The sequence below is a fragment of the Periophthalmus magnuspinnatus genome, chromosome 22 (assembly GCF_009829125.3).
Source record: "Periophthalmus magnuspinnatus isolate fPerMag1 chromosome 22, fPerMag1.2.pri, whole genome shotgun sequence".
Lineage (NCBI taxonomy): Eukaryota > Metazoa > Chordata > Actinopteri > Gobiiformes > Gobiidae > Periophthalmus > Periophthalmus magnuspinnatus.
This window is the reverse complement of record NC_047147.1, coordinates 7,862,418-7,887,705: the sequence shown is the minus strand read 5'-3', so window position 1 is coordinate 7,887,705 and position 25,288 is coordinate 7,862,418. Positions and strand designations below refer to the sequence as shown.

The 25,288-nt window shown below is 39.1% G+C and overlaps 1 protein-coding gene across 3 annotated transcripts in view; it reads left to right on the top strand.

The window, feature by feature from the left end:
- The first annotated feature begins 374 nt into the window (after nucleotides 1-374).
- actn1 (actinin, alpha 1) overlaps nucleotides 375-25,288 on the top strand; it is a 61,612-nt gene continuing 36,698 nt past the window's right edge. For all 3 annotated transcript variants that reach the window (XM_033987715.2, XM_033987714.2, XM_033987716.2), the window contains exon 1: nucleotides 375-794. In XM_033987715.2, coding sequence (XP_033843606.1) covers nucleotides 696-794 — 99 coding nt within the window. In that variant the 5' untranslated portion in view covers nucleotides 375-695. The remainder of the gene's footprint in view (nucleotides 795-25,288) is intronic.

Below are 25,288 nucleotides of genomic sequence, written 5' to 3'. Positions count from 1 at the left end.
AACAAATTAGCCTAACAATACACTTATTTTGTACATTTCCTCAACACAACTTTGTAATCTATCCTGTAGTAGCTCATTTTCAGCGTTACTTTAGTTTCTTGAGGCTTTTTGACCTGCTGTTTTGTTCTGTCTACAAAGGTTTCAGGTGTCAACTGGATTTGGGAGTGTACCTCATTCATTATTGTCGTTACTGTGGGCTAATTACCCTCAGACGCTTTGGAGTTGCTGGATCAGTCAAGCCACGCGCACTCAACCTTGGATGTAAAGCCTCCAAGGTGACAGCACAGCCAGCCAATTAGCGTGAAGAGGGGCGGGACTTGCCTCACGCTCTGTCCAATCACAGCGCGGATCCAGTTATCGATTCAATTTGTCTGAACCAAAGTTTTTGCTTGTGTGGACCTGCCTCCTACTTACGCGCCTGCTTGCCTTAACTGCTGAGTAGCCCTGCCAGCGGAGAACTAGACAAATAGCGGAAGAAATACGAGGCATAGTTGGAAGGGCAAACGCAGCCAGAGTGAGCGAGTTAGTGAGAGAGGCAAGCCGGGGGTGGACCGTACATTTCAGCCAGTCGGTGCGTCTTGAATGCGCGGAGGAGAGGCACTACACATTGGCTATAGGCTACAGCTGTAACATCACCGGCAGCGGACATCCACAAACACTTTTCACTCCGAATACAAGCTTTCCAAAACAGTACTATGGATTCTTATGACGGGCAGCCTGATTATATGCACCCAGAGGACGACTGGGACCGAGATCTGCTCTTGGATCCTGCATGGGAGAAGCAGCAACGAAAGGTAAGCCCAAAAGCCAGTGTAAAGGTGCGGATGTGGCGTGTGTAGCTCGTCCTTAAACAGGCAATTGTTTCTCTACCAGGAAGTAATCCAATGCAACTTGTATAACGATGGATAGGATACGCGCTGTCTCCAAGCGTACAAACTATGTCCAGATGCTTGGAATAAGACACAATCTAGCTGACTTGGAGGCTATGGAAACAGGAAGTCATATTACTACTATAGAATAAGAGGGAGAGACTGGAATTTTGGATGTGTACCCGTGCGTAATTGCGCATTGCCAATCATTACTGCGCTAAAGGCTGCTATCAAACTTTTTCCACCGCTCGTGAAATCACCCCTTGGAGACACTTGCACACATCCTGTATGGCTTTATGAAACGTCCTGTAGCCGTAATTACGCGAGGCCCACCTCCCCATTATCTCTGCGGCAACAGGGCAATACGAGGGAGGAGAGACTGGGGGGCAGGAAGGCAATTAAAGCTGCCCACCTTTCCCAAGCAACAGATGCCAGACATGCGCTTGGACGGACCCCGGCGGCCTGTCATATGGCTTCTTCTTATGATGGGGCAAGGATTAGACCGGGTTTACTATGGTCTGCGTGGGTAATAACAAAGCACGAGGGGGGTGGAAGTTTGTCTGTTACTAATTTGCACTGTTTAGGCGCCAACTTTTGCGCGTCCTACCACTGCAACATGTGGTTCTTGGCACGGGGTGTATGTGGGTAATTTTAAGAGCTGTCTGGGCAACCCCAAAGTTAGCCAGTGTCCTTCTATACGCGTTCTCATAGTAAATCTAGCGGTTCCATGTACACCAGTGGTAATAAGACTATGGGGAGGGTACTACTGGTGATGCAGACAGTAGTGTCCAGGAGTATTTTGTTGTTTAGGGTAATGCTAGTGCCAGTTTCGTCCTATTTTAGGCCTACTTCATTTGCCCTCTCGTGGTGTAATCATGGTTAACACAAGATTTAGACAGCTTTATCACATATATACAACTCTGGTTCAGACCTGACTTAGTCCTGTTCCTCTAGGCATTTATATTTAAACAGGAAAGTAGCAGATGTCTTTATTTGGACCTGATCTTTTCCATTATTTCATACAATTGAAAAGTATTTAAAGACACAGACGTATTTCCAGTGATGCTGTCCACGTTACTTCTGGAGTTTGAAAAACTAGGAGGGAAGAAAAAGTTGCAGTGGAATGTGAGTAAGCTCTGTGGTTAGGGCAGGGCTTGTATGGGAGCGAGCTTGCCCAAAAATGGTAATAATCAGCCCCTCTCATGTGCTGAGCTGCTGCCGCTGCTGGAAAAAGTTTATTCCCCGTCACAGTTTTCTGCCCGGGTTTGAAAAGCTCTAGTTTCCTGGATTATGTCATCGTCAGACTGCTACCGGGCCCAGAGCAAATAACAGGGAACCACGCTGATGGTATGCAGGACTGCGGTCAGGTGTGGCTGGCGTGCTTACTCTGCACTGGTCAGCTACAAGAGAGAGAGTCCAGTGGTTGTGGCAGCATGACCATTCAGAAATATAATGACGACGAGGGGCGGTATTTGATATGTGCGAAATGTGTATTCATCATCCGTTCCTTTTACAGTAATCCTAGTTTGGCATTGTAGGGAACTGAACTGAGGCAACTCAGCAACCGTGGACATAAGAAGGGGGACAGGATGGACGATTGACACAGAAACCCATGTAGTCTTTCATTCACTCAGTTGAGAACCATTTAACTTAACTAATAAACTTTTGTGTATATGTATATAAAAGATTTGTTTCCATTGTATTCCAGATGCACTTCTAAGCAAAGTCCTCTCTATATTTAAAGGTGTACTATTTAACTCTTCTGGTAGAGGTGTCCTTGCTTGTCTCCAAAGAAATGTTATTGCTTTTCTTGGTCTCACAGTAGGGAGTTAAACCTGTCTTGCTAGAAAGTCACATAGTGCACCTTTAATTCTGGCTTGGGGCTGGCACAAAGATCGCAGTGGATTGTAGCCATTTATTTCTTGATAGATTGCACATTTTGCTAGATAGCACGGAAATAAATAAGAGTTTTGCGGCAATAGTAATTCTGCTTCTTCTAATGCCATGCTTAAGAGTTTTGATTTTTGCGTAATTTATTGTTGGAGAGTTGGATAGTTTTGTGTTTGCAACAGACCTGGTTTTCAGTCCACAAAAGACAATACTTCCTGAGATGTTACCTGGTGTGAAACTCCTCCTACTCCTACTCCAGTGCCTTGTTTGTAAATGGATCCATCATCAGTGATAAAGGCCCAGATGTCACCCAGATCTTTGCCCCGACACACAAGCTCCCTCTGGGCTGAGCTTCAAGGCCTCCAGCTTGCTCCACGCCCATTACTTCCAGAGCTTAAAGAGATCAACAGATAAACCATGGGCTTTTATGTGGCTCCCCATTGAGAAAAACTATTAGTAACTGATCGTTATACAGTTACACTAATGTTTTGAGCTAATGAATCTTTGTAGGGTGAACTGGTTCTACTTCAAATTTTGGCTCAAGCATAAAAAGCCATGTGGACGATGTCTGGGGCTCGTCCTGGAAGATGTGTGATTTTAGTAGCAGTAAAAAGTGGGCAAGTTCTCGTTGGAAGCGCTGTTTCTCATGGTAGCAGTTTTGTTGTTGCTCTAAATTGATCCAAGAGTAGCTTATTAATTGATGTCTCAGGCCTCGTCTAAAATCGAAGATCTACTGCAGACTTCAGTCAATTTCTGAGGAAACGGGTCTAAGTGGAATCAGGTTGGACTTTTGAACCAAACTTTAGCTTATTTTTAATTATTTAGCACATATAAATTGGACACTATTAAGCCTATAAAAGTGTAGTGTAATGCTTTTATGCCTCGTACAATTCTCTTTCGGGTCCCCTGTTTTAGTAGAGAATCACTTTAGAATACAAAATAGGCCAAACTGTGATCTATTTGCAGGTGGACTTAGGTCATTATCGATTTCTCTGTTTACAAAAATAGAGCACGTACCACTTGCCAGATAAGAAAACCATTACGTAACCTTCAAAAGACTTCTGTTCAGGTGCATTGAAAGTAAAGTGTTGTCTGTCAACCTTAAACCAGTGCATTCTCCTCATATTGTTTTTCATATTTGCTGTGATAAACATCTCCGTCCAAACAACATGCTCCACTTTTCTCTGGTATGAAATAACAATTCTCTTTTGCACGGCTCGTGTTTCAGGAACTGGGACTCGGTGTAGTCTGCAGGCTATGGATTTATTTGCTTTTGAGGATCTCGAGTCTGCCTAAAGCAAAACAACAAAACTTGCTACCACTTTTCACTGTAGTACAAGTTAGGTTTTATATTTCTAAACAATTTGTAAATGAAAAGAGCCAGACTTGTATAGAAGAGAGATACTGATTTTAAAAGCTATAAATACTCAAAGAATCACATGAATAGGACATTTACAGTATAGTTTTTTTTTTTTTTTTATGTTATCGGCATTTATAGTATGCATAAATATAAACTAAATCACTCATATGTGTTGCCGAATATGCCGAATGGTGGATAGACTGGTACAAATTCACAATCAAACCAACAATATGAAAAAAAAACATAATGATTTTACACAGCCATGTAAATTTTAGCTTGGCCTGAATCCCTTTTGTATTGAAAACCGCAGTACGTTTTGACGCAGGCGAGGGCGAACTGCCACGGTGTTTTGTAAGAGGTATTTACTAATCTAGGTTCATAGCATGTCTGGGAGTGTATGAAATATTTGCAGTCCGACACATGCCTAGACGTGACCGCTGGGTGTAGAAGACGAGTTTGTGACGTCTTATCTCACCATCTTAATGTCTTTGAAAAACCCAGGTGTTTCTTTTCTACATGTTAGGGAAAGCTATTGAATAAAGCTACTATAACAACATTTTACCAGTTATAAAAAAGCAACACTGTGCTCTTTCCTTTACTCTATTGGAGCTTTGAATCCTTTGTTAATCTGGTTTACGTACTTAAAACGTTTTTAACATGTAACTCGAAAGCTGAAGTTGAAATTACAACCTTTTTACAACTTTTTATGGGCCCAAAGCTGACACAGTTACACCATTCCATCAAAGACGATATTTTTTATAGGAAGAAGTCAGAAAATGATGAAAGTCGAAACCAAACGGGACAGATCTTGTAATTTAGTGTGATGATACTGGCAGTGTTCCAAGCCATATGTCTACATTGGTTATAATTTGAGAACATCATTACTGTCCTTTCCAAGTACTTAGGGTGGAGTTGCAGCAGGTGATGACTCCTTCTATTCATAAATTGTCTAAGACCGTATAAGGGCATAAGCACGAGCACCTTGCTGTGTACACCTCCCACTTCCTGTGTCCCACACCCCAAAGCACTGAGCTGGTCCCCTCCCTCCCTTCATCCTTCCCATCATCATCATCATCCTCTCCACACACCCACATTCCCCTGGGTTGACTCTGTGCAGCCGCTCCGAGATAAGGACACACAGGTGAAATCCAGGACAACAAACACACAGACAGCACCGCTCCCTGTAAATATTATCCATTATATATGTCAATAGTGGTTTTGAAGTTGCGGTACAGGCGACGATGATTATCAGGATTATTTGCAGGAAAGATTTACTGACAGGTTCAAGTTTTATCTCTGAGTTTGTTCTGCTTGTTTGAAGTTTAGTCCTAGTTTAGTTTAGTTCTGGTTTAGTTTCCTCAAGAGTTGTTGCGGATCTATAGCTGTTATAATGTTGGTATTGCGAATCGAGCCTCATACTTAACAAAATTAACTTTTGCTTTTCCCTGGATGCCCTGTCCCCAGAATCATCTAGATTTTATGTATGCTTTCGAGTTCTGGTGTCTAGTCTACTTGGGACACCAGCCATTGCCACAAAGCTCCATATATTGCAGCAGTTTGTTCAAAATAACTCAGGTGCTGTTTCATGGAATATTCTCTGTCTGGTCGGTTGCTTGACGTCTCTGACATGTTGCAGGAAAATGGTAAAAAACGAAATGTTATAAAACAACAATGATGCAAGTATGTGGAGGAAGGAAGTGAAATTCTTCGAAACGTGTGAAAAGTACACAACCGGAAAGACAGGTATTTACATTAAAGATGCATGCATAACTTTTCTGGTGGAGGATCAGGCATTAAATCAGAGTCAGATTTGTGCAAAATAATATGATACGCTAGAGAGAGAGGTTTTATTGCTATACTGTGATACATTTTTGGCAGAAAACAGTATCTCCGTGGAGGTAGTATGGCCTTTTTACCAAAAAAAGTCAGATTTATGTGAAATAAAATGATGCGCTAGAGAGAAAAGTTTAAGTTTAATCCCATACTGTAGCACATTTTAGGTAAAAAAACCAATATCTCCATGGAGACAAGTACGGCCCTCCTCCCAAAAAAGTAATGTACTACGCCTTTTAAGTTTTCTAGTTTGTCAGGTTCTTGTCAGATACAGGAGATGAGCACAAAGTAATTTACTGTGCAACATGTTCATTAATTACACTCCCCAATGTCACATTATGTCACCAAAGCATTTTAATGATTAATACATGTTTTATAATGTATTTGTCTGGAAGTAGTGACACTTTGCAGCTGTGTCTTCAAGGGTCTGGTTGTTTAAATTTGCAGGAAACTGAGTCAACACTAAAAAGCACTTGAGTAACGTTTCACTTAAACCAATATAACATTTCCTGGCTTTCAGCGGCTTGCACAATATAGCTCAACGATACCACACAATACGACACAATGGAGTCAGCTCTGGCCCATTGAACAACTGTCTGTCTACCTCAACGTTTACTTCCTGTCATCACATTCCTCCCATGATGCACCTCACATAGCACTACATTTTGAAGCCAGTTACCCCCCTCTCTCCCTCTCTACCCCCCCTCTCTCTTTCTTACACCAAGGCGCTATGTGCTGAACTGTTTTTGCACTACATAAACCATGATGGTGCGTCACCCTTTGTGTAAACTGTGGGACCGGGCCATGATGATGTTGCACATACAGTTAGCTCTCGTCTTGTCAGCACTAGTCACTCACAGTTATAAAATACTAGATTTTGCAGATTGCATCATGGAAATTTCAAATTACTATGGAGCTCAACAATGTCCTCCCACCCTGTGGTTCTGGACCTAAATTTCCCATTTATCATAAATTAATGTTAAAGGTTTAAAAGCTTGCTCAGGGGTAATCAGCTGCATGATGACTAATGACCACAAGACTTAACATTTCACAGAATCTTGCATTTTGAACAGCCTTTTTGGACTTTAAACAAAAGCATTATGGATATTAGTTAGCGCGTAGCTGGTTAGTCTCTGAAATGCCTTTGATCTCTTAATATCTGAATTTTTCGAAAGGTTATGGAAAATGTACTTTTGGAAGCTGTTGAGCTCCATTTTGGTTTGGCATCAAAATTGAACAAATCTGATCTTGAAAACTGTTGGACAATATTGTAATCTTTGACCATTTTTGGAAATAGTCAGTTTTTAGACTTGACTATTTCAGATTTTCAGATGACATCACAAGAATCTGTTTACCTTGTTTAAGATGGAGACAGATAAATTGTTTAGGAGTGGTATCATAAAATCATGAATCTAAACACTAATTCATTCGCTGGGTCGAGTATCGGTTCCATGATACCGGTTAAGCTGATATTCTGGTTTGGCCTTTAACTGGATGTAATAAAACAATTTACAGACTGGCTGTGTCTCATAATGTTTGAACTTTTATTCATAAAACTGTTATTAGAAAGATAAATATAACAGTTAGTGGCAGATGCGTAAAGTCAAAGTATCGATATCACTATTAGAATGGACAACGCTGGATCGGTGCATCCCTAGTGTTTTGTGGATTTTCCTGTTTGACTTTTATTGAAAATACAGTGCAGGAAATCAGTATAGAAAACTCCCACGTGCGTACCATCTGTGTATATGACATCATCCAACTATCACATTTGAAAACAGCTTATGTATTGTTCAGCAACCGTGGTAAAATAATCATTAAAATGTGCTTACTAGCTTAAACACCAACATGCTATTTTCTTTTTAGGCTTTTTCGTTTATAGTATGCAATATACTTGATTTTCCAACTACGATTTGTAAACACCTTAACGCTCCTTCGGTCCATTGGCGCCTTTGGCTATATTTGAGCAATGACTTGTAAGATGCTACTTGCTTTTCATACATTATTTCCATATATGGTCATTATCTGTTCAATCTCCCTCTCATTAAGATTTACCTTACATCACAGTTTCTTGTTGTAAAGGCTATTGCACAGTCAAGTTAAAATGTCATGTGGTTTATTGCGATATTATTAATTAAGTATGAAGTTTAACAGTCTTTTCTTAGTTAGAGTTGATGTACTTTTCCCTGAACACTATGGGAACACTGCGCTGACTTCCTGACTGCTGTGATGCTTTTGGCGCAGAGCTGGCCGTCCCTGAAGTGCAGTCTCTGAAATTTTTGATTATTTTTGTTTATATGATAAGACTTAAACTGTAAAAGGTTGAATAAATAACTTCTAAGACTCATTATAGATGTAAAATAACTGCTAAAGTGTTACATTCTGCTGTTTATTTATTATGGCTCATGATTTTTTGTGGTTTAAATCTGGGTGGGTTACTGTGTCAGTGGCATAAATTAGTTTCATTATCGTTTATCGTCTTTTTTTAAACTTAAAATCGTGTTATCGTAACTCACTTAGCTGTACCTTTCATGTGGTTGTTCTGGGGCAGAGACTTTCAAACAACAAACTCACCTTTTCTTCATCCTCTTTGTGCATAAAACCAGAGTGATGAGGTGTGACAGCCGTGGATCGGGTGACACAATGCAGCCCGTCGGGTCTCCCTGAGTCAAGGGCTATTGTCAAACATGGGCAATCTAGTGGAAACGCAGATAAGCATGTTTGAGGATTTGTAATGTTCTTTGAGGGCAGTTGGAGTAATGATCATAGAGATAATTGAGAAGAAATACTTTATAATATTGCTATACCCCAAAGGGACACTTAAAATAACTGTGGATAAGCCTTTCAAATATGTTCCTTTATTCACGTCACAATTGAGTGATGTCAGTTGTTTACAGCCTGCCTTTCAACGTAGGACTGAATTATTGGCTCGCTAGGCTAATGCATTGATTATATATGAGGTCATCGATATGCAAACGGAAATAATCATGAACCCGCAAATGTGCACTTTTATGAACAGAGAGCTGTCTATAAGTCTTCCAAATATTGTCAGTTATTTAAGTCACAAATATGCCAATTATATGCAAAGTATACTGTGCCTGGCCTTGTTTTAGTTATTAAATTTTACACAGCAGAATTTGTTAAACATGATGCTATTCAAAGTCTATGCAGTACAAGGTAAACATATGTTGCAATAGTGTTTAAAATGATGAAAATGTGTTGTTTTTATCATCAAAGGCAAAACAATCACCAATCTATTATCACTCTGGCCTTCAAAAGTCAGATTTGAACCAGTGAGAAAGTTTTTTCCTTCAAAATATCATGCGTGCATATTGTAACAATCAGGGATGACATTTTTAACATTCAGCTCTGACTTGATGGGGCTGTGTTACCATGAGACTCTTGAATCAAGCTTGAGTTGGGTTTTAGCCACTTAACTTTCAATAGGAAGTGTGTTGGTCATGTTTAAATGGCATTTGCTTTGTGATTTTAAACTAGTATCATTAACCTATAAAGGAAAAAACGCAAAGTACTGCAATTAAAGCTGCAATTAAAGCTACATTTTGGTAATTATTGCGGTTGTGGAAATAATACATTGGTGTGACTAGGGATGGGACGATATTAAATTTTAGACTCACGATTATCGTGGCCAAAATAATCGCGATTAACGATATTATCGCGATAATTATTAACCTGTTAACGTTCCGACGGCCCGGGCCTACTTTAAAACTTTATAGCAATGTACATACACTTCTGCGTCACCCGCACAAACAATCTACACATCGAATGAAAGCTGCGGCGCTCATCTTTCTGGATATGCAAACCATTTTCACCTGCAATCACCACAGTGCTGACAGGAAAGACGTTTTTGTAGAAAAGTGTGAATCTGGACTTCACTTACCATTGAGCGCTCTGGTTCTGTCAAACATCAACATATTCACACAAAGTTGGTCTCATTTGTTCCGTAAAGGTCCAGAGAATATAATCCAGTCAAGAAATTATGTCCACAAAATAAGATCCTCCATGTCCAATCTGCTGCAGGAAAATACTCCAAATATGAAATCTGCTCCGTCACTTCTTTGCCGTTCTTTAGTCGATTTCAGGCATAATAAACTTCTGACAGCGCCAACTTTGTTCCCCAGTGCTAAACACACGCGTTAGCTTGTGATTGACACCAGTGGTGGCCAATAAGGTGGGGGTTGTGGGTTACTGAGGCCGCAGACAGCGAATCAGTGCTGCAGATGACTGAAAGTTTACGCCCCACTCTTCCCCTTGTAGAATCAACCAATTATATCACACACATTTAGTGACGTTTTCCCCTTACAGCCAATGAGCAGCGGGACAGGATGATGTATCACATGCCATGGTTTTCCGTAAAAAGACGTACCCGGAAGAAAATATGTACTCCTCAATGCCATGCTGGCGAAATGGAACGGTCCTTGTTGCGCCGGAAGTGACGCAAGTGCCCGTCGACGAACACTTAATTTTTTTTAATTAAGGCACTTTGGTGAATTGGGAAACGAGTGGATGCAGAAATGTGTGCATAATGGCGCATTTTACGCACTGTTGTTTTGCGTTTTAAACATGACGAAACGGACAAACCAAAGGGAGGACGTGATCGAGGACACTGTGGATGTTTGTACAAGTTAAACTAGAGGCATCTCTGACCTGGAGCGGTTCATGGCAAAGATTAAAGATCCCACAGTGGACTCAGGAGTAAAGGACCTTATTTTTTGATGGATTGGATGCTGTTCTCGATCGGTAAGCGTGGTTTATTCTGCCATTGACGTAATTGTACGTAAAATATACCGTGTATAATTGTTAGCTTTGCTTCTGTGCATATAGTGCGCATTCAGACCATGCGCTCTGACACATTTGTGTTCAGCTGTATGAATTAGACTTAATTTGTCTATTGTTTAAAAGGTGTTGTTTTATTCTGCAGTTTGCATTAGTGTAGGTAAAAATCTAAGATGTGCACACATTAGCGTCTCATCTGTGCGCACGGGTGAGGCGCGCACTGGTACTGTGGAGAGTTACGGATCAGACTTTGTTTATTGTTGATATCTGACAGAATATAGTTCAGACATAGATAAGCACAGAAGCTACAAGTGTCATTGCTATGTCAGAGTGGGCAAACACCACAAACTAACATCTAAACGTTGTATTGGAACTGGAAACATGAGGCAGTGTGGTGCCGTAAAGGCGATTATAATCGTGCGCGATGATCGCGATTATTAAAAAATGCCACGAACGATTAATTGCGGACCTTATTTATCGCGATTAACGATATTATCGTAAATCGTCCCATCCCTAGGTGTGACCTATAGTACTAATATGTTCGTTTGGTAGTAGTTGTAATAGTTAACCTTTTAAAGGGCTTTTTTACTACCTGAGCAGGAAAAAGTGCAGTACTATAACGGGATAATTGGATATTTAAACTTTAAACATGCTAAGTGATGTCAGACTCATAAAACATGTAAAACCCACAACGTTCCACTTTCCAACTGCTACCTGTAAAATGCACCAAACTCATTAGCATCTGCAATCTACTTCATTAGTTGAGAAATGCTTTTATTCACAATTATGTTGCAGTTCCATTAAAATGCCAGTCAATCAATACCAATACCAATCATTTGAACAAGTATCAATACTGAAAAAAAATCACATAAATGGGACAAAATTGGACAAAAATGGACCTTTCTTGAGTAGTTTGAAAATGTCCTGATCTATAACATAGTATTAAAACAGAAACTACTTTAAGATGTATCTTAATAACTTGTCTTATTGCCTGTTACTTGACCGTTCCTACTCCTTTATCAGATCCATGTTTGTTTACAATAAAACATTTTCCCTCCCTGATATCACATGATTCTGAATACACTCTTTCCTTCATCAAACCCGTCTTGTTTTGGGGGTTTTTCATCCATATTTGTCCATGTTAAAACCTCCTCACCTTCAGTCTGTGGACTGTGGCGTTTCAGAATCTGGTGTTTGGAAAGTCAAATGTGCCCAATTACCTCTGCCTTATCAGAGCCGCTGAAATGTCGGGCCTCTATTCAAATTCCTCTGGTGCTTATTTTCTCAGGCTGCGGCTCTGTATTTAGATGGAGCAAACAGGATTCAGGCTTGAGTTCTACTCAGTTATAGGTCATTTAAACAGTCTGAAGGCCACAGATTGTGAAAGAGATAGGACCGGCTCACTTGGGTTCTGCTGCATTAGGAGTTATATCATTGACTGTTTGACTAGGACATTGGGTAATGTACGACTTTAGGAGATGGAACAATAAAGTTTCACAATTTTAAAAGAAGTTTGACCCAAAGTTTGTAGTTTGAGATGAAACAGGTCATGGTGCGTTCCCACTTGTCCTGGTTTGGTCCTGTTCTAGAGATTTAATCCCAATTTCTTTCCAATTTTTGTAATCCATGTAGTCTATGTCATAAACCACTGGCCCAAGTCTGTATAAAATGTGTGTTAAGTTAAATTAAAGGACAAAACCAATAAATACCAGTATTATTATTACAGTTACACTGATAGTCTCCATTCAAAAGGCTACTGTCCCATCTTTGTAAACATAATAACGTAACAAAAGACACAACAGTAAATATCCAATTATACAAATAGTAACTGACTATATTTGAACTACTCTTCGTACATTTCCATTAACTTTTGCCCAGATATTATGTCTGCAGAACATTTAATTGGCGTAAACTCGGAGCCTCCAGAAGTGCTGTTTTTTGGATCCCCCCCACTTCACCATGGGATTTGGGGTCAAGGTGCATTTCCTGTTCAGACTGGAAAAGGAAAAAAAATCTCCAAACTGCCTCTCACTGTTGAACCCTGTCTGGACTTGCTGTATGTATTTATGGTCACATGTCTCCGATAAGGTTTAAAGGCCGATCCGTCGAAAAACAGGAATTCTCCCGCACCATTTTCCCACTAATGCTATTAATCAAACCACATGGGTCTTTGAGAACATGCACAGTCCCTTTGAAGCCGGTAGTTAGCGTAGCGTGTTAGCCTGCGCTCGGTAGCAGCTGCAGTGCGTATAAAGCTAAAGTGAAAGCAGGCTTGTGTAACAGATACCCAGGTAAAAGGCATTGAAAAGAGGAGTGGGAGGAGCTTAAGGGGGTCAGGAGGAGAGGAGGAGGGTAGTCCATAGAAACAGTCCTGCACGGGGGTATCCTTTGTCATTTTTTAATTATTTATCATCACTTACTGTTTGAAGATATCACATGACATGCTATGTGTTGATTGACAAACATGTAAGAAAGAATGTATGAAAGGATGCTTATTAAAAGTGCATTATGGAACTTTTCTGGTAGAGGCCACTTCTTCTGTCTGTGGATATTTTATAGTTTAGTTTTGCCTCTAATCTTCCAGAGAATGACATTATGACGTTTTACTGCTGAAGAAAACGTGTATTCTTACGGTTCGATTATGATTCGGTGTATGTCAGACTCGTAGCTGGCTGTCCGTGTCGGTTTAATGCCATACTGTGGAACATTCCATGCAAAGTAAGCATATGATCCACCAGAAGAGTTACATAATGTGGGGTGAAAGAAGTATGATTAAAATATACATTGCATTTTATGGCTTAGTGCAGTTGATTCAATTGTATAACAGTATTTAAAAGAGTAAATAAATATAGTTCGTAAAAAAAAAAAAAAACACTGCCGGAAGCAACACTCGCCGACTAAAACCACAAATTATTTAAAACACAAGGTCAAATGTGCATGTTCTGTCAATAACTTACACAACTACAATGCCCTACAACAACTTACGTTACTGTTCTCTTGTTTCAGACTCGGGGGCCACTTATGTCACCCAACAAAAGTTTAATGGGTCAAGAAGTTATAACAAAACTCCGAATACTTCAGACATTGCATAAAGATATGAGTTTCTGACTTTTCTCCAACTTTCTCCAGGCTGAAGACGCTAACCAAGTTTCTCAACTCCCTCACTCCATCCCAGTTACATAACAGCAGTGTAACCTAATACAAAATGAATCTGTGCCTGCCCATCCATCAAACCTTCACGGGAGAATCACTAAAGGATATTTCTTTGTCTGTCTCCTGAATTGTATCTGTTTATCACCGTCTTTGCATCATCGTGGCTAAGTGTCGCTGTTATATTATCACCTATTATAGTTTTCTTCTCTCAAGGGGAGGTAGTGGTCTGTTATTTGCTCAGAGCCTCGTAAAGAGACACTGCGGGATGTTTCTGGCCTTTTGTTTACAGTGGGAGCAGTTAGCTGTAATTCAGATGGAGGTGCTTTGCGATGGGTGGTCCGTGGTGTTGCTGTTGCTATGGGACAAATGCGAGCGTCACCTGGTTTGCATTTTTAGGACATAAGAATAATTACATCACAGCGTTTCCAGTACGACAAAACCAGATGAGAAAAAAGATGAGAAAACATTGGATTTTAAAGCTGGAGGACCTGAGTTTCACAACGCAGAAGAAGGAACAAGGGAATTTAATCCGTCTAATTCGTCCCTAGCTCTCACAAACACTTGCTGTTATTGTTAATATCCACATGCGATAAATATTTGCAGATTTTTTTTCAGACAGAGAAATAAATCTGGTGTGGACCGACCAAGCACAGCCAATCAGATCGCTGCTTTTGGTTGTTAAAAAACGCTATTATTTGCTGTAATTTTATCTCAAAGTGTTGCTTTTACCATATATTCAAAATGTACTATTTTACTAAAACAAAATATGGTACCTGTGCTTCAACAATAGAGTAAAAATAGAGTAAAAATAGAGTAAAAATAGAGTAAAAATAGAGTAAAAATAGAGTAAAAATAGAGTAAAAATAGAGTAAAAATAGAGTAAAAATAGAGTAAAAATAGAGTAAAAATAGAGTAAAAATAGAGTAAAAATAGAGTAAAAATAGTACTGCATCTGATGTGTTATTGTAAAGTAGTCACTAGAGTTGGAAGGTAGATCATCACATAAACGTTTGCAGCATACATCTACCAGCACATTGCATAACATTACCACAGATACGGGAAAGTCTAAAATAATCACTGAAACATTTATGGTGGGTGGCTGCAACTGTTTTTTCAACGCAGTGTAAAAATAACAATGACAAAGCCCAGTGTGTTGATAACTGCTTTGCCTTATAGAAGCAAAATAGACGTTTAGACGGTTGATGTAATCAGTAATTATGAGAAGCTTTAAATTTCATTATGGACTAAATATATGATATACAGAAATAGCCTCTTTGTTAGGCCCGGCGTCTGTGATGGAGGCTGCTCTAGTCCCTGTGGAGTTGCCAGTGATGATTTGTGGTTTAAATCTCCATTAGTCAGTATTATGAAGTCCTTGGGCAGAGTCAGGCCCGGGGCGATGAGTCCTGTTGCCCTCCTGCACCAGTCTAAAGTGGGACAAGTATCGAATGGCTCGGTTTCAATCAGCAACGGCTATTGATCGGATCACCCAGAGTCCACTGCCGCTGCCGCCAGAGAGAGGACTGTGATGTTTGCATTACAACTACGACACACTTGAGTTTAGTCGGGGAATGGGTGTGCTATAAATACAAATAGTAATCTGCCTTTAAAAAGTCTGTTAATCAATCAATCACTTTGAAGCGTGAACTGACAGAGGAAGCAGATGTCTTTAATGACGTCTTATTTCAATGCAAACCTACGTATACAAAGATGGTAGATTGGTGTCACTCCGTTTAGTCCTGATGTAGATTTTTACAGACCTTTCCTGGTTTAGTCCTGGTGTTGTCCATGTGTGTCCAGCTTTGTGCTTTTAGTCCTAGTCACTATCTCGATGTCGTGTGTGTGTGTCATTGTGAATGTAAATTGAGTAGTCACTGTTATACTTTGGATCGAAGAATGAGTTCCTTTCCATAAAGACAAGTTGCTTCACTTTCATTGCTTTAATTTTGTCAGTTATACTTGTTCATCTTGTTACATAACACTCTGCTCTTTGTGCTGGGCATATGTTTGTGTTGTTGAAGATCTCATTACAAACAGGGCAACCGACACCTCCCTTAATAACCACACCTTCATCAATCCACTCAAGAGCTTTACTCCACTACTACTAATACTGCTTCTACTACTACTACTGCTACTGTCTACTGCTTTGCTCTGTATGCACTACTGTATTGTGTACTTCATTTTCTATCCACTACTGTCTACTGTGGTTGTCAAAAACAATCAAAAGTACATACTAATCGATACAAATCTGTGCAGAAATTAAAATTGCATAAATAGGACACAACTGGACCTTCCGTGAACTCCCAGATTCCTGAATAGTTTATATAAGAATTAAACGACCATCATAGTTACAGTTTTTTTTAGTAAGTATTTCATTTGGTCATTATATTCAAAATCAAACATTATTAATATTGTATAAAGTTGTACATAACATCTCTATCATGACGGAAAGGATTTAGGCTGAAGTAAAATTGACTTATAATGCTTAACCCTATTTAATAATAACGCACAAGAACTCCAAGAAAAGCAGCATTAGTTCGACAACAAATGACTCAATATGTAAACAAAAAAAAACAAAAAAACACGGCAGTTCGTGTGTATCATTCCTGAGTCCTGTCATTTTCAAAAAGTAATGTTTTAGGAGCTTTTTAATTTATCATCAAGGTTGCTCCACACACAAACCCCTCAAACAGAAACACAATGACGTTTTTTACTGGTTCTACTCTTACTTTTTTGGATGTACCTGTTCTTCTAAGATGATATTGGCTCTTTCTGTCTGAATAACATCTGTAAACAAGGGGGGAGTTTATGATTATACCTTATACATCATTACGGCTGTGCTCAAATCAACAAGATCAGACAAATTTTGTACCAGGCCTTAGTATTGAAATCTGTTGTCTATACTTCTTTACTGTGTACATTCCTCGACTACTGTTACTAGGCTGTGGTACTGTACAGTCTGCCTTGTCCGGTCAGACCAGTGCACGTACAGGGAGGAGACACTGGGCCCTGAGCTTTTGTCTGCATCAGCATTACTCACTGTTACACGGGCTCTAGTGCAGTCATTCATTACCTGCTGTGAAACTGAAGTGAAGCCGTATTGTCGAATTCTCCACCACACGCGATGCAAATTTGAAGCGAATCAAGCGGGATTGTTTTCCAAATGTATCCACTATTCTCATTTTGTGTATATACAGTGGTCCCTCGTTTATCACGGGGGTTATGTTCTCAAAATAAGCCGTAAAGTATTCAGCTTTACTTTATGCAATTATTCTATATGTTTTGCAGCTGTAAAACCCCTCACCACACACTTTATACACTTTTCTCAGACAGATATTAACATTTTCTCACATTTCTCACTTGTTTAAACACTCTCAAAGTTCAAACCTTCGTATATTATATCCCCCTTCCTCAAGGTAGTTTATAGTTGTCATTAGTTATTATTGCAAGTGCTGTACACATTCATTTCTGTCTGGTCAGTTCTGGTATTTTTTAGTATTTACAACCATTTTTACAACACACTATGCCAAATATAACAGTTATAATTAAAAATATGTTGATTTTGTGTTGTTTTATGTTGTGTTCAGTTTTTACAGTCTAGATAAGTTAACAGTAAAGTTAAAAATATGACTCAGAGGTTACGGTTAGTCATTCTATGCTAAATATGTTCTCACGGTATTATTTCCACTTTAACTTTGCCCTCACTTTCATCTTTCATTAACTGCGAAACTGTCCTCTATGACCCTCACAGTTACAACTCAAAGCATGACGTTCAGATTATTGTAGTGTATCTGTAAAATAATCGCACGAATCAAAGTAAAAGATGTAAAAATCAATCTTGTTTGTCATCATATTTAAATCAGGGCATGGTAAATGGTACGTGGTCACGCTTCATATAGAGCTTTTCCACCTTAAAGGATCTCAAAGCACTTTACATTAAGGAAATACTCACACGTTCACACACACACATATAGACTCAGGGGACGAGGTGGTTTGAGTGTTTTGCCCAAGGGCACAATGATCGGACCACTAACCTGTCACCCGCCGTACAGAGTAAAGTCACGTTTAGCAGTTTCTATTCTCACTCTGATCTGTATCACTTCACTGTGCATCACTTCACATGTGATATCTGGTTAATTCGCAGAAAATCCTGACCTTGAAGTGAAACTTGGGAGAATTAGTTCACTTTTACAGTAAATAGTGTCTTTGAGATTACTGAAGGCCATTCAACATCTGCTTTTATTACCGTAAAAGAAATGTAAAACTTAAGCCAAGGTTTTCAATTGCTGATTCATGTCCTAATACTGCTCTGTATGCATGACTCCTGGGAATAGCCACATAATGTTGGAGATCTCTAAATCTACAGTCTAGAGGCAATGAATTGTTTTGGCTGTTTAAAAAAAATGCAAAGCAACACAACATTTAATTCAGGATTTTTTGAATGGGATTGTGTAATGATATGCCATAATAATAACCAAAGTATTTCTTGTATTACAAAAGGTATCTGACTTCAAACCTATGCAGAGTTTAAACCCATATAAACCTATTATTATTCATTCATAGTCATTCCTGCGTCACATAAACTACAGCACAGTTTGTCCAATGCTGTTCAATGGCCTTAACACTCACTGTATGTACGTCTATGCAGTGAAAATAGGGTCTTTGTGTGAGCCCAGTGTAGCCCCGCCCACCTCAGCACTTCTGTGGTCATGTGGTAGTCATCGGTCAGCAAGAAAAACGCTGCCCAGGCACACAGTTAGCTTCCAGTTCCCTGTTATAGGTGACATTTTGAGGACTTTTCACCATTATTACAGCAAGGATCCGCATTTTTCATTATTCTGAAGCCTATGGAAACTCAAATACTCTCTTCTTCGCTCATACACCTCACTAAATGTACTGTTAAGCATGAAGTTTTAATTAATTGAATCATCTACTTTAGAACTTAATTAAGTTACGAAACAGATATGAACTTTGTATGTAATCTATAGCCAAACCAGAATAATAAAACAAAAATAAAAAGTTTAAATTGTAACTTTGATATGATAAATCTTATGAGCCAAACCAGAACAAGTACAAAACCATGATTTGACATGATAGAACCACGAAACCGGACTAAACCAGATCTAGCTCTGGGTTAACTATAAATACATCAGTACAGAGTTGCTTTGACCAGTGTTTTTATGCATACTTCAGTTTGCTGAGTGAGAATGCTGAGTCATAATCTTCTTGTCAATTCACACTGTTTACATTGGTCAGTCTGTGTGAGTGAGTCAGACTTTAAAATCACAAGTTTATTCTGACCAGGCTCATAGTAACTTACTACGTGCAGCCACTGTCCATGTGAGATTTTGGTATGTACGAAGTAACTCGCACAGTTTGAGTAAAAACACTGATTATAACATAAATTGGACTTGTATTTATCTTGTAAATGTGTGTATTTTATCTTTATCTCTTAGCTTAATCATAATGTTTGTTTTGGATTTTGAACCATCATATTTAAAGTTGCAGTATGTAACTTTTCTGGTGGAGATCTGCCACGTTAGTCTCCATTAAGATGTTATTGCTTTACCTGGAATGTTCTGCAATATGGCATTAAACGTATCTCTGTAGCATTTGTTTGATTATGGGTGTTTTTATTGTTCAAAATGTGCAATATGAACATCATGCATTCTTCCTGTAAGCGGGACGCCTCTCCACAGATCTGACCTGTAATTTGGCCTGGTGGTCTCATCTGCGTGGCTTCATAGATACGTTTAATGCCATACTGTGGGAGATTCTATAGGCAAAGCTATAATATCTCTAAGAAGACAAGCTGGTCTGGAAAAGTTTTTAAAATGACTACATACAGTTTAAATTCAAGTAGTCTCCAGTCAGTAGTGGTCTTACTTTTTCTACATTTATCCAAAACGGTGAGATACAATTATTTATGATCTACATTTTTCATGCAGAGCGAGACAAATTGCCCACCCAACTTTGACTGACAGTAGATAAGCCCTAATGCACATCCTAAGTGCTCTATATTTATCCTAATCCTATGAGTGCTTCACATTTAGGTACAATTACTGTGAACACTCCAGCCTTTGTTTGGGGACCCTCTGTCTGACCCAGTGGAGCGTCCCAGGACATGTGCAGTGACTTATTGTAAGATGTTGTTTTGATGTGCCGTACCCCATTTGAATAACATGCAGCAGGATTTGCATTGAATTTGAAAGCCATGAGGTCATTCTTATCTCTACGACACTTCCGGATGCCACAGACAAAAAGTAAACAAAGATGAATAGAAATATTTAAACCTGCTGTCACAGTTTGACTTTTAGAGTAGGTGTGTAAGTGGTTTGTGCGATATGTATACTCTTTTGTCCAGAATTTAAATAGGTTTTAGTGCATTTTACACAGGTAATCGTAAAAGAACCAAAAATACACCTCATTTAGATTTTATTATCATGAGATTCAACTAGAAGATTTGATTTGACAGATCACACGCTGCACGCTCCAATAGTCTTATCAAAAAATCAATACCCGGATACTTGGAACAGCTTTAGAATTATCTTGACCTATATCAGACCTAAAACCACACAGTAATATTAATTAATAAAGTAAAGATAAGTTATTGCATTGAAATCTCTCTCAGTTGTCTGTTTTAAATGGTGGATTTTCTTTTTGTGGTATTATATCGAGTATGAAGCTTTTTTTTTTTTAAGTACTGAAATTGATTTTAGCTTTGTTGTTTTATTTTTGTACATCTGGACCATGCATTCTCTACATTTTTACATAATTCTTGCTCATGCCTTATTCATTTGTGTAATAGCGCAGTGTATTTCGCAGGTTTCTGATCTCTGTACATTAAAATATTGCCTGAATCCTTGTACAGTTTCCATGTATTCGCTGATGTCTCTCGTCTCTGCTGAGGCCGATCTGTTTGTTTGGTTTGGTGTGTGGTTTCTGTGGTAACCGCCCTGTGTTGTGGAGATGCTCCCTCTCTCTCCTATTCCCTCTTTTTCTCTTCTCTCCCTCTCTCTTTCACTGTACACACTGTCTCTCTGTTAAATGGACCAGAAAAAAGGAAGAGATATGGCTATGCTTTGTTGTACGGGAAAAAAAGGAGCACTTTAGTCTTAAAGTCGACTTGGGTAAAATCATTTCTACAACTAGATTTGACTGTGCGTGTGGTCCATAGGAAAAAGACACTAGTTTAATGCTTTACTACTGCTACTACCTATTACATAATGACATTATATACCTGTGTTATATGAAAAAACAACAACATATATACATATTTTTTTGACAATTACAGTCTCAATCTTGACTGAAAATTGATTAATTGCACAATTCTACCAACTACCAGGCCCGTCAACAGTAATTTAGAGGTCCGGGGCAAGGACTTTCACATGGCCCCCCCCTGCATACTACTGTTGCAATAACTACTACTGCAACTTTTACTGATAGTTTACTGCTGCCATGGTTACACTGACACCACTACTGTCTTTGCTACTGCTGCTATTGTGATAACTTCAACTACAACTTATTACTACAACTTCTCCGACAGGTTCTACCCCCCTAAAGAACAAATGTACTAAATGACTCGACTAAACGTTATAGTCATAAATATATTCATTGGCTTCTCTTCGGCCCACGCGAGTAAAGATAAGTGGATCGGACACACGGGCGGCCATTCTGTGTCAGACTGTTCAGTTTTTGGCAGTGACTTCAGCCTCGTCAGCACATCACAGGTCTCATGTGTGAACGCTGGAGTGCTTCTTATTTGCTTACACCGACTTTTCTCAATGTGTTTAGCGTCTTGTGGGAGAGTTTCTGTAGCACTTAGTCAGACTGCCTCTCTCGAAATGTGTGCACACAGCCTGAGGTTAAGGGTATGAGCTTTCAAATTTGGTTTCATATAGGCATTACAAATTCAAGGGAGTGTGTAGAAGCATTAAACCTATTATTTATTTAGTTACCAGTGGTTTCATTGCTAAAAAAAATTCCTTGAAGCACATACTTTGTTTCTTACTATGACCTGGTTCATCCTCTCCACAGATCTGACTTGTAACATGACCTGGTAATGGCACCTGCTTGTCTCCATGGTGATGCAATTGGCCAGAAGCAGGGGGCAAACTCTATCAGAAAAGTTACACTGTGCACCTTTTAAGCATAGATATAAAAATTTATTATGAAAATTTATTATCTAGAGCATATTTGAAGGGTTTATAAATCTCTTTTTTCATTCTCGATCAAAAACAACAGCAGGGGGGTTGCTATACGGGCTAACGAGTTGTTTCACAGTTGACCGCAGACTCGATAGCTAATCTTTGCATTTCCCCATTATCTTAAATTAGGATTAGGTTTTGAATGTGTAAACACTATAGCAGTTTCCTATTAGCTTGCATCCACATTTCTGCACCTTTTAGCGCTGTGTGGTAGATTTCTCTTTCTCAGTGTGTGGTGTGTGTGAGCTCAGAGCTGTGGACAGGACACAGATAAGTGTAATGAGACCATAGCAAAGGCTGACTCATGGTTTTACACTAACAGACCTTAGAGTGTCCCGTGATGGGATAGGAGCTTTTAGAGGCGCACCGCTGCACTCTATCAGCTTTTGAACAGAGGGGAGTTAAGAGAAGTTGAATCACTTGAAACCTTCATTTAGATTTGTGTATTAGAAGGACTTGCATAACATTAGTTTACATTTTGTTCATTGTAAACCTCAATGTGATTTAAACAACTTATTCATAGTTAGCTTTAACAATAGAAGGTTCATTAACTTCCTTTTCAAAACTGCAGAACTAAGACGCTCACTTCTTCATTGTGACTGTTCACTCTTCATGTTTTACCGTCGCAAAATAGCTCTGTGAATTTTTAAATCCTATATGCAGAGTCAAAATTTCAAAACAAAAATGCAGGACAATACAGGATTACTCAAACACGGATGAATCAATCAAAATACAACTCAGATTAAGATTATGATGAGGTAAACCGTTATAACATAGATAAAAGCCCATTAAAGTCTGAATAATACTCCTCCTCAGCTCATAAAAGATAAACAATCAATGATTTAAATAAGCCCAATTTATCCCCTGCCTATTTATTAGCTTCCAGTTAGTGCATATAAAACTGCAGTCTGTGTGTAGCTTGTGCGTGTTTGTGTATACTGTACCACTTTCTGAATATTGTGACCGTTAATAGGTTACTTAACATTTTCACTTACGACTAGTGAAGAGAATCTGTTGTTGGCAGTTGGCAGCAGAAGTATCAGCCAGAAATTTTCCTATTTGTACAATTTTGGTGCTGCTAAATTTAGACGAAAACTGAAAGTGCATTTATTATCTGAATAACGAAAACACTGCCAACTTGTAGAACTGCAATTAACTGACAGCATGAGGCCTCAGATCTGAAACAGCTGCAGGAGGAAGTCAATGTGTCCAACTCTGTCCCATCTGGAAACATGTGTCCGTTTAGTGAGTGTGTGGAGGGCAGCCATGGTCCCCTAGGGGGCTGTAGAGAAAGAGACATGCGGGACGAGCAGTGAACTTTGACCTCTGTGTGACTGACACCAGAGACTGAGAGGCCCAGGACAGGACAGAGCTGAGAGGAGTGGGCGTTATCCGTGTGTGAGGGTGTCTGAGGGGGCAGAGAGCTGGAAAGTTTCTGCTCAAATGTGAACTCTTCTGTACTGTAAATGTGTGGTGTTGGCTGTTTTTTCCTTTTTTTTAAGGTTTTGTGAAAGTACAAACTTGTAAATTGTACACTGGAATTGCAATGTCGTCAAACAAGTTATTTGAGATACACAGTTGCCAAGCCCAAATCCAATAAAATGTGTTTTTGTCTGCTGAGAAATAATCTATTTTTTGCAACAATTGGAACAGTGTGAGGCTACCAACAAGCACAGAAATGTCAACATTTATAAACACTTTTTCAGTTTTGCATTCATTATTCATGACACAAATTATATCACCCAGATTAGGTCATTAACAGGATCAATTATAGAAGGAACTTTTAAAGGGAAATTACATATTTTGTGTTTAAAGAGCCAAAGAGGACAAGTCATTTTCAGTGCATTGAGAAAGAAAACACAGTCCCTTCTTTAGTTTTCCCAGTCTCCCACTTGGCATTTCTACTGTAAAACTCTTAATGTGCTGCCAGATGCCCATGCTGCAGTGAGCACCGCAGAGCCTCCTGACAGCAGTTTGGCCCAGTGCAAGAGCCCTTTTAATTCACCGTTTTACACTTATTGGCACCGAATAGGCCACTTGTTCTTTGTGCCGCTGAATCCTCTTGCTCCTGTCTTAACTTGATGACTTAATCAAGTATGACACTAAAATCTACTTTATCATTAGCGTCTTTGAATGCATATTACTCAAGGAACTTCGCAGAGGCTTTTTGCAAGTCTTTATTTTCATCTCGAGTAATGATACTTTGCAGTGACATCACGCCTGGGGTGGTCATTTCATGGAGACACAATGCACCGTTAGCAAATACTGCCAAAAAGTTTTAAGATGATCTGAAAACTCAAGAAGTAACTGAAGAACTGTATCTGTAATGCTAGCTTGTTACTGTAATATTATTTGAGAGGGACTCGTTTAACAGCACATATCAGCTCATCTGTTGTGGTTAAAGCTAAGTCAGTTCTTTAAGGTCAGATTGTGTCAAAGTAAAGCTACAGTCTTAACTTGAGTAACAGAGCTTCAGACAGAGCAGTGTCTACAGTTAGCCTCACACCCCCGGAGAATATTGATAACATCAGCTGCAAAGTATCAACTGTTAACTTTTTTCTCTGACTTGAGCAACAGTTTTCGTAGCCTACATTTCATAAGGACAATGTAAATGTAGCACGTATATATATATTTGGTTTTTATACTCTAACGTCAGCTGTCACTGTGCACCATTTTAGCCTGCAGTGTTTTTGGGTCCTGTTATTTTTGCCCATGTTTCAAGCCACATCACATTCAGATCCAGACAGAGGACCTTGATATAAAGTTTGGTACATTTGCTGCAGGTGTCAGTGTTGTAAGACGGGATTTTGTCATCGCTATGGCAACAGTCTGCAGAGTTATTTGTTTAATAGTAGCTGAACTTGAAAATGATTCAAATGTTTTTAAAAGTGCATGTGACAGACCAGATTTCTCATTTCGCTAAAATCTAGATAACATATTTTATCACAGGCAGCAGATATGACATAGAAGTAATGATTATACTAATAAAAATAATGATGACATAGGTCGAGATATTCAGTTTTAAACCTCAGTGCTACTTCTTGTGTTTTTGTACTGTTCTTTTTTACACAAACTGCCACGTAAATGATGTAAAACTATGATAAAAATTGATTGCAGTGGGTACTACTCGCACCAAACAAAGTAATAATTAGAAAAACATGAAAGGCTGTCATATGAAC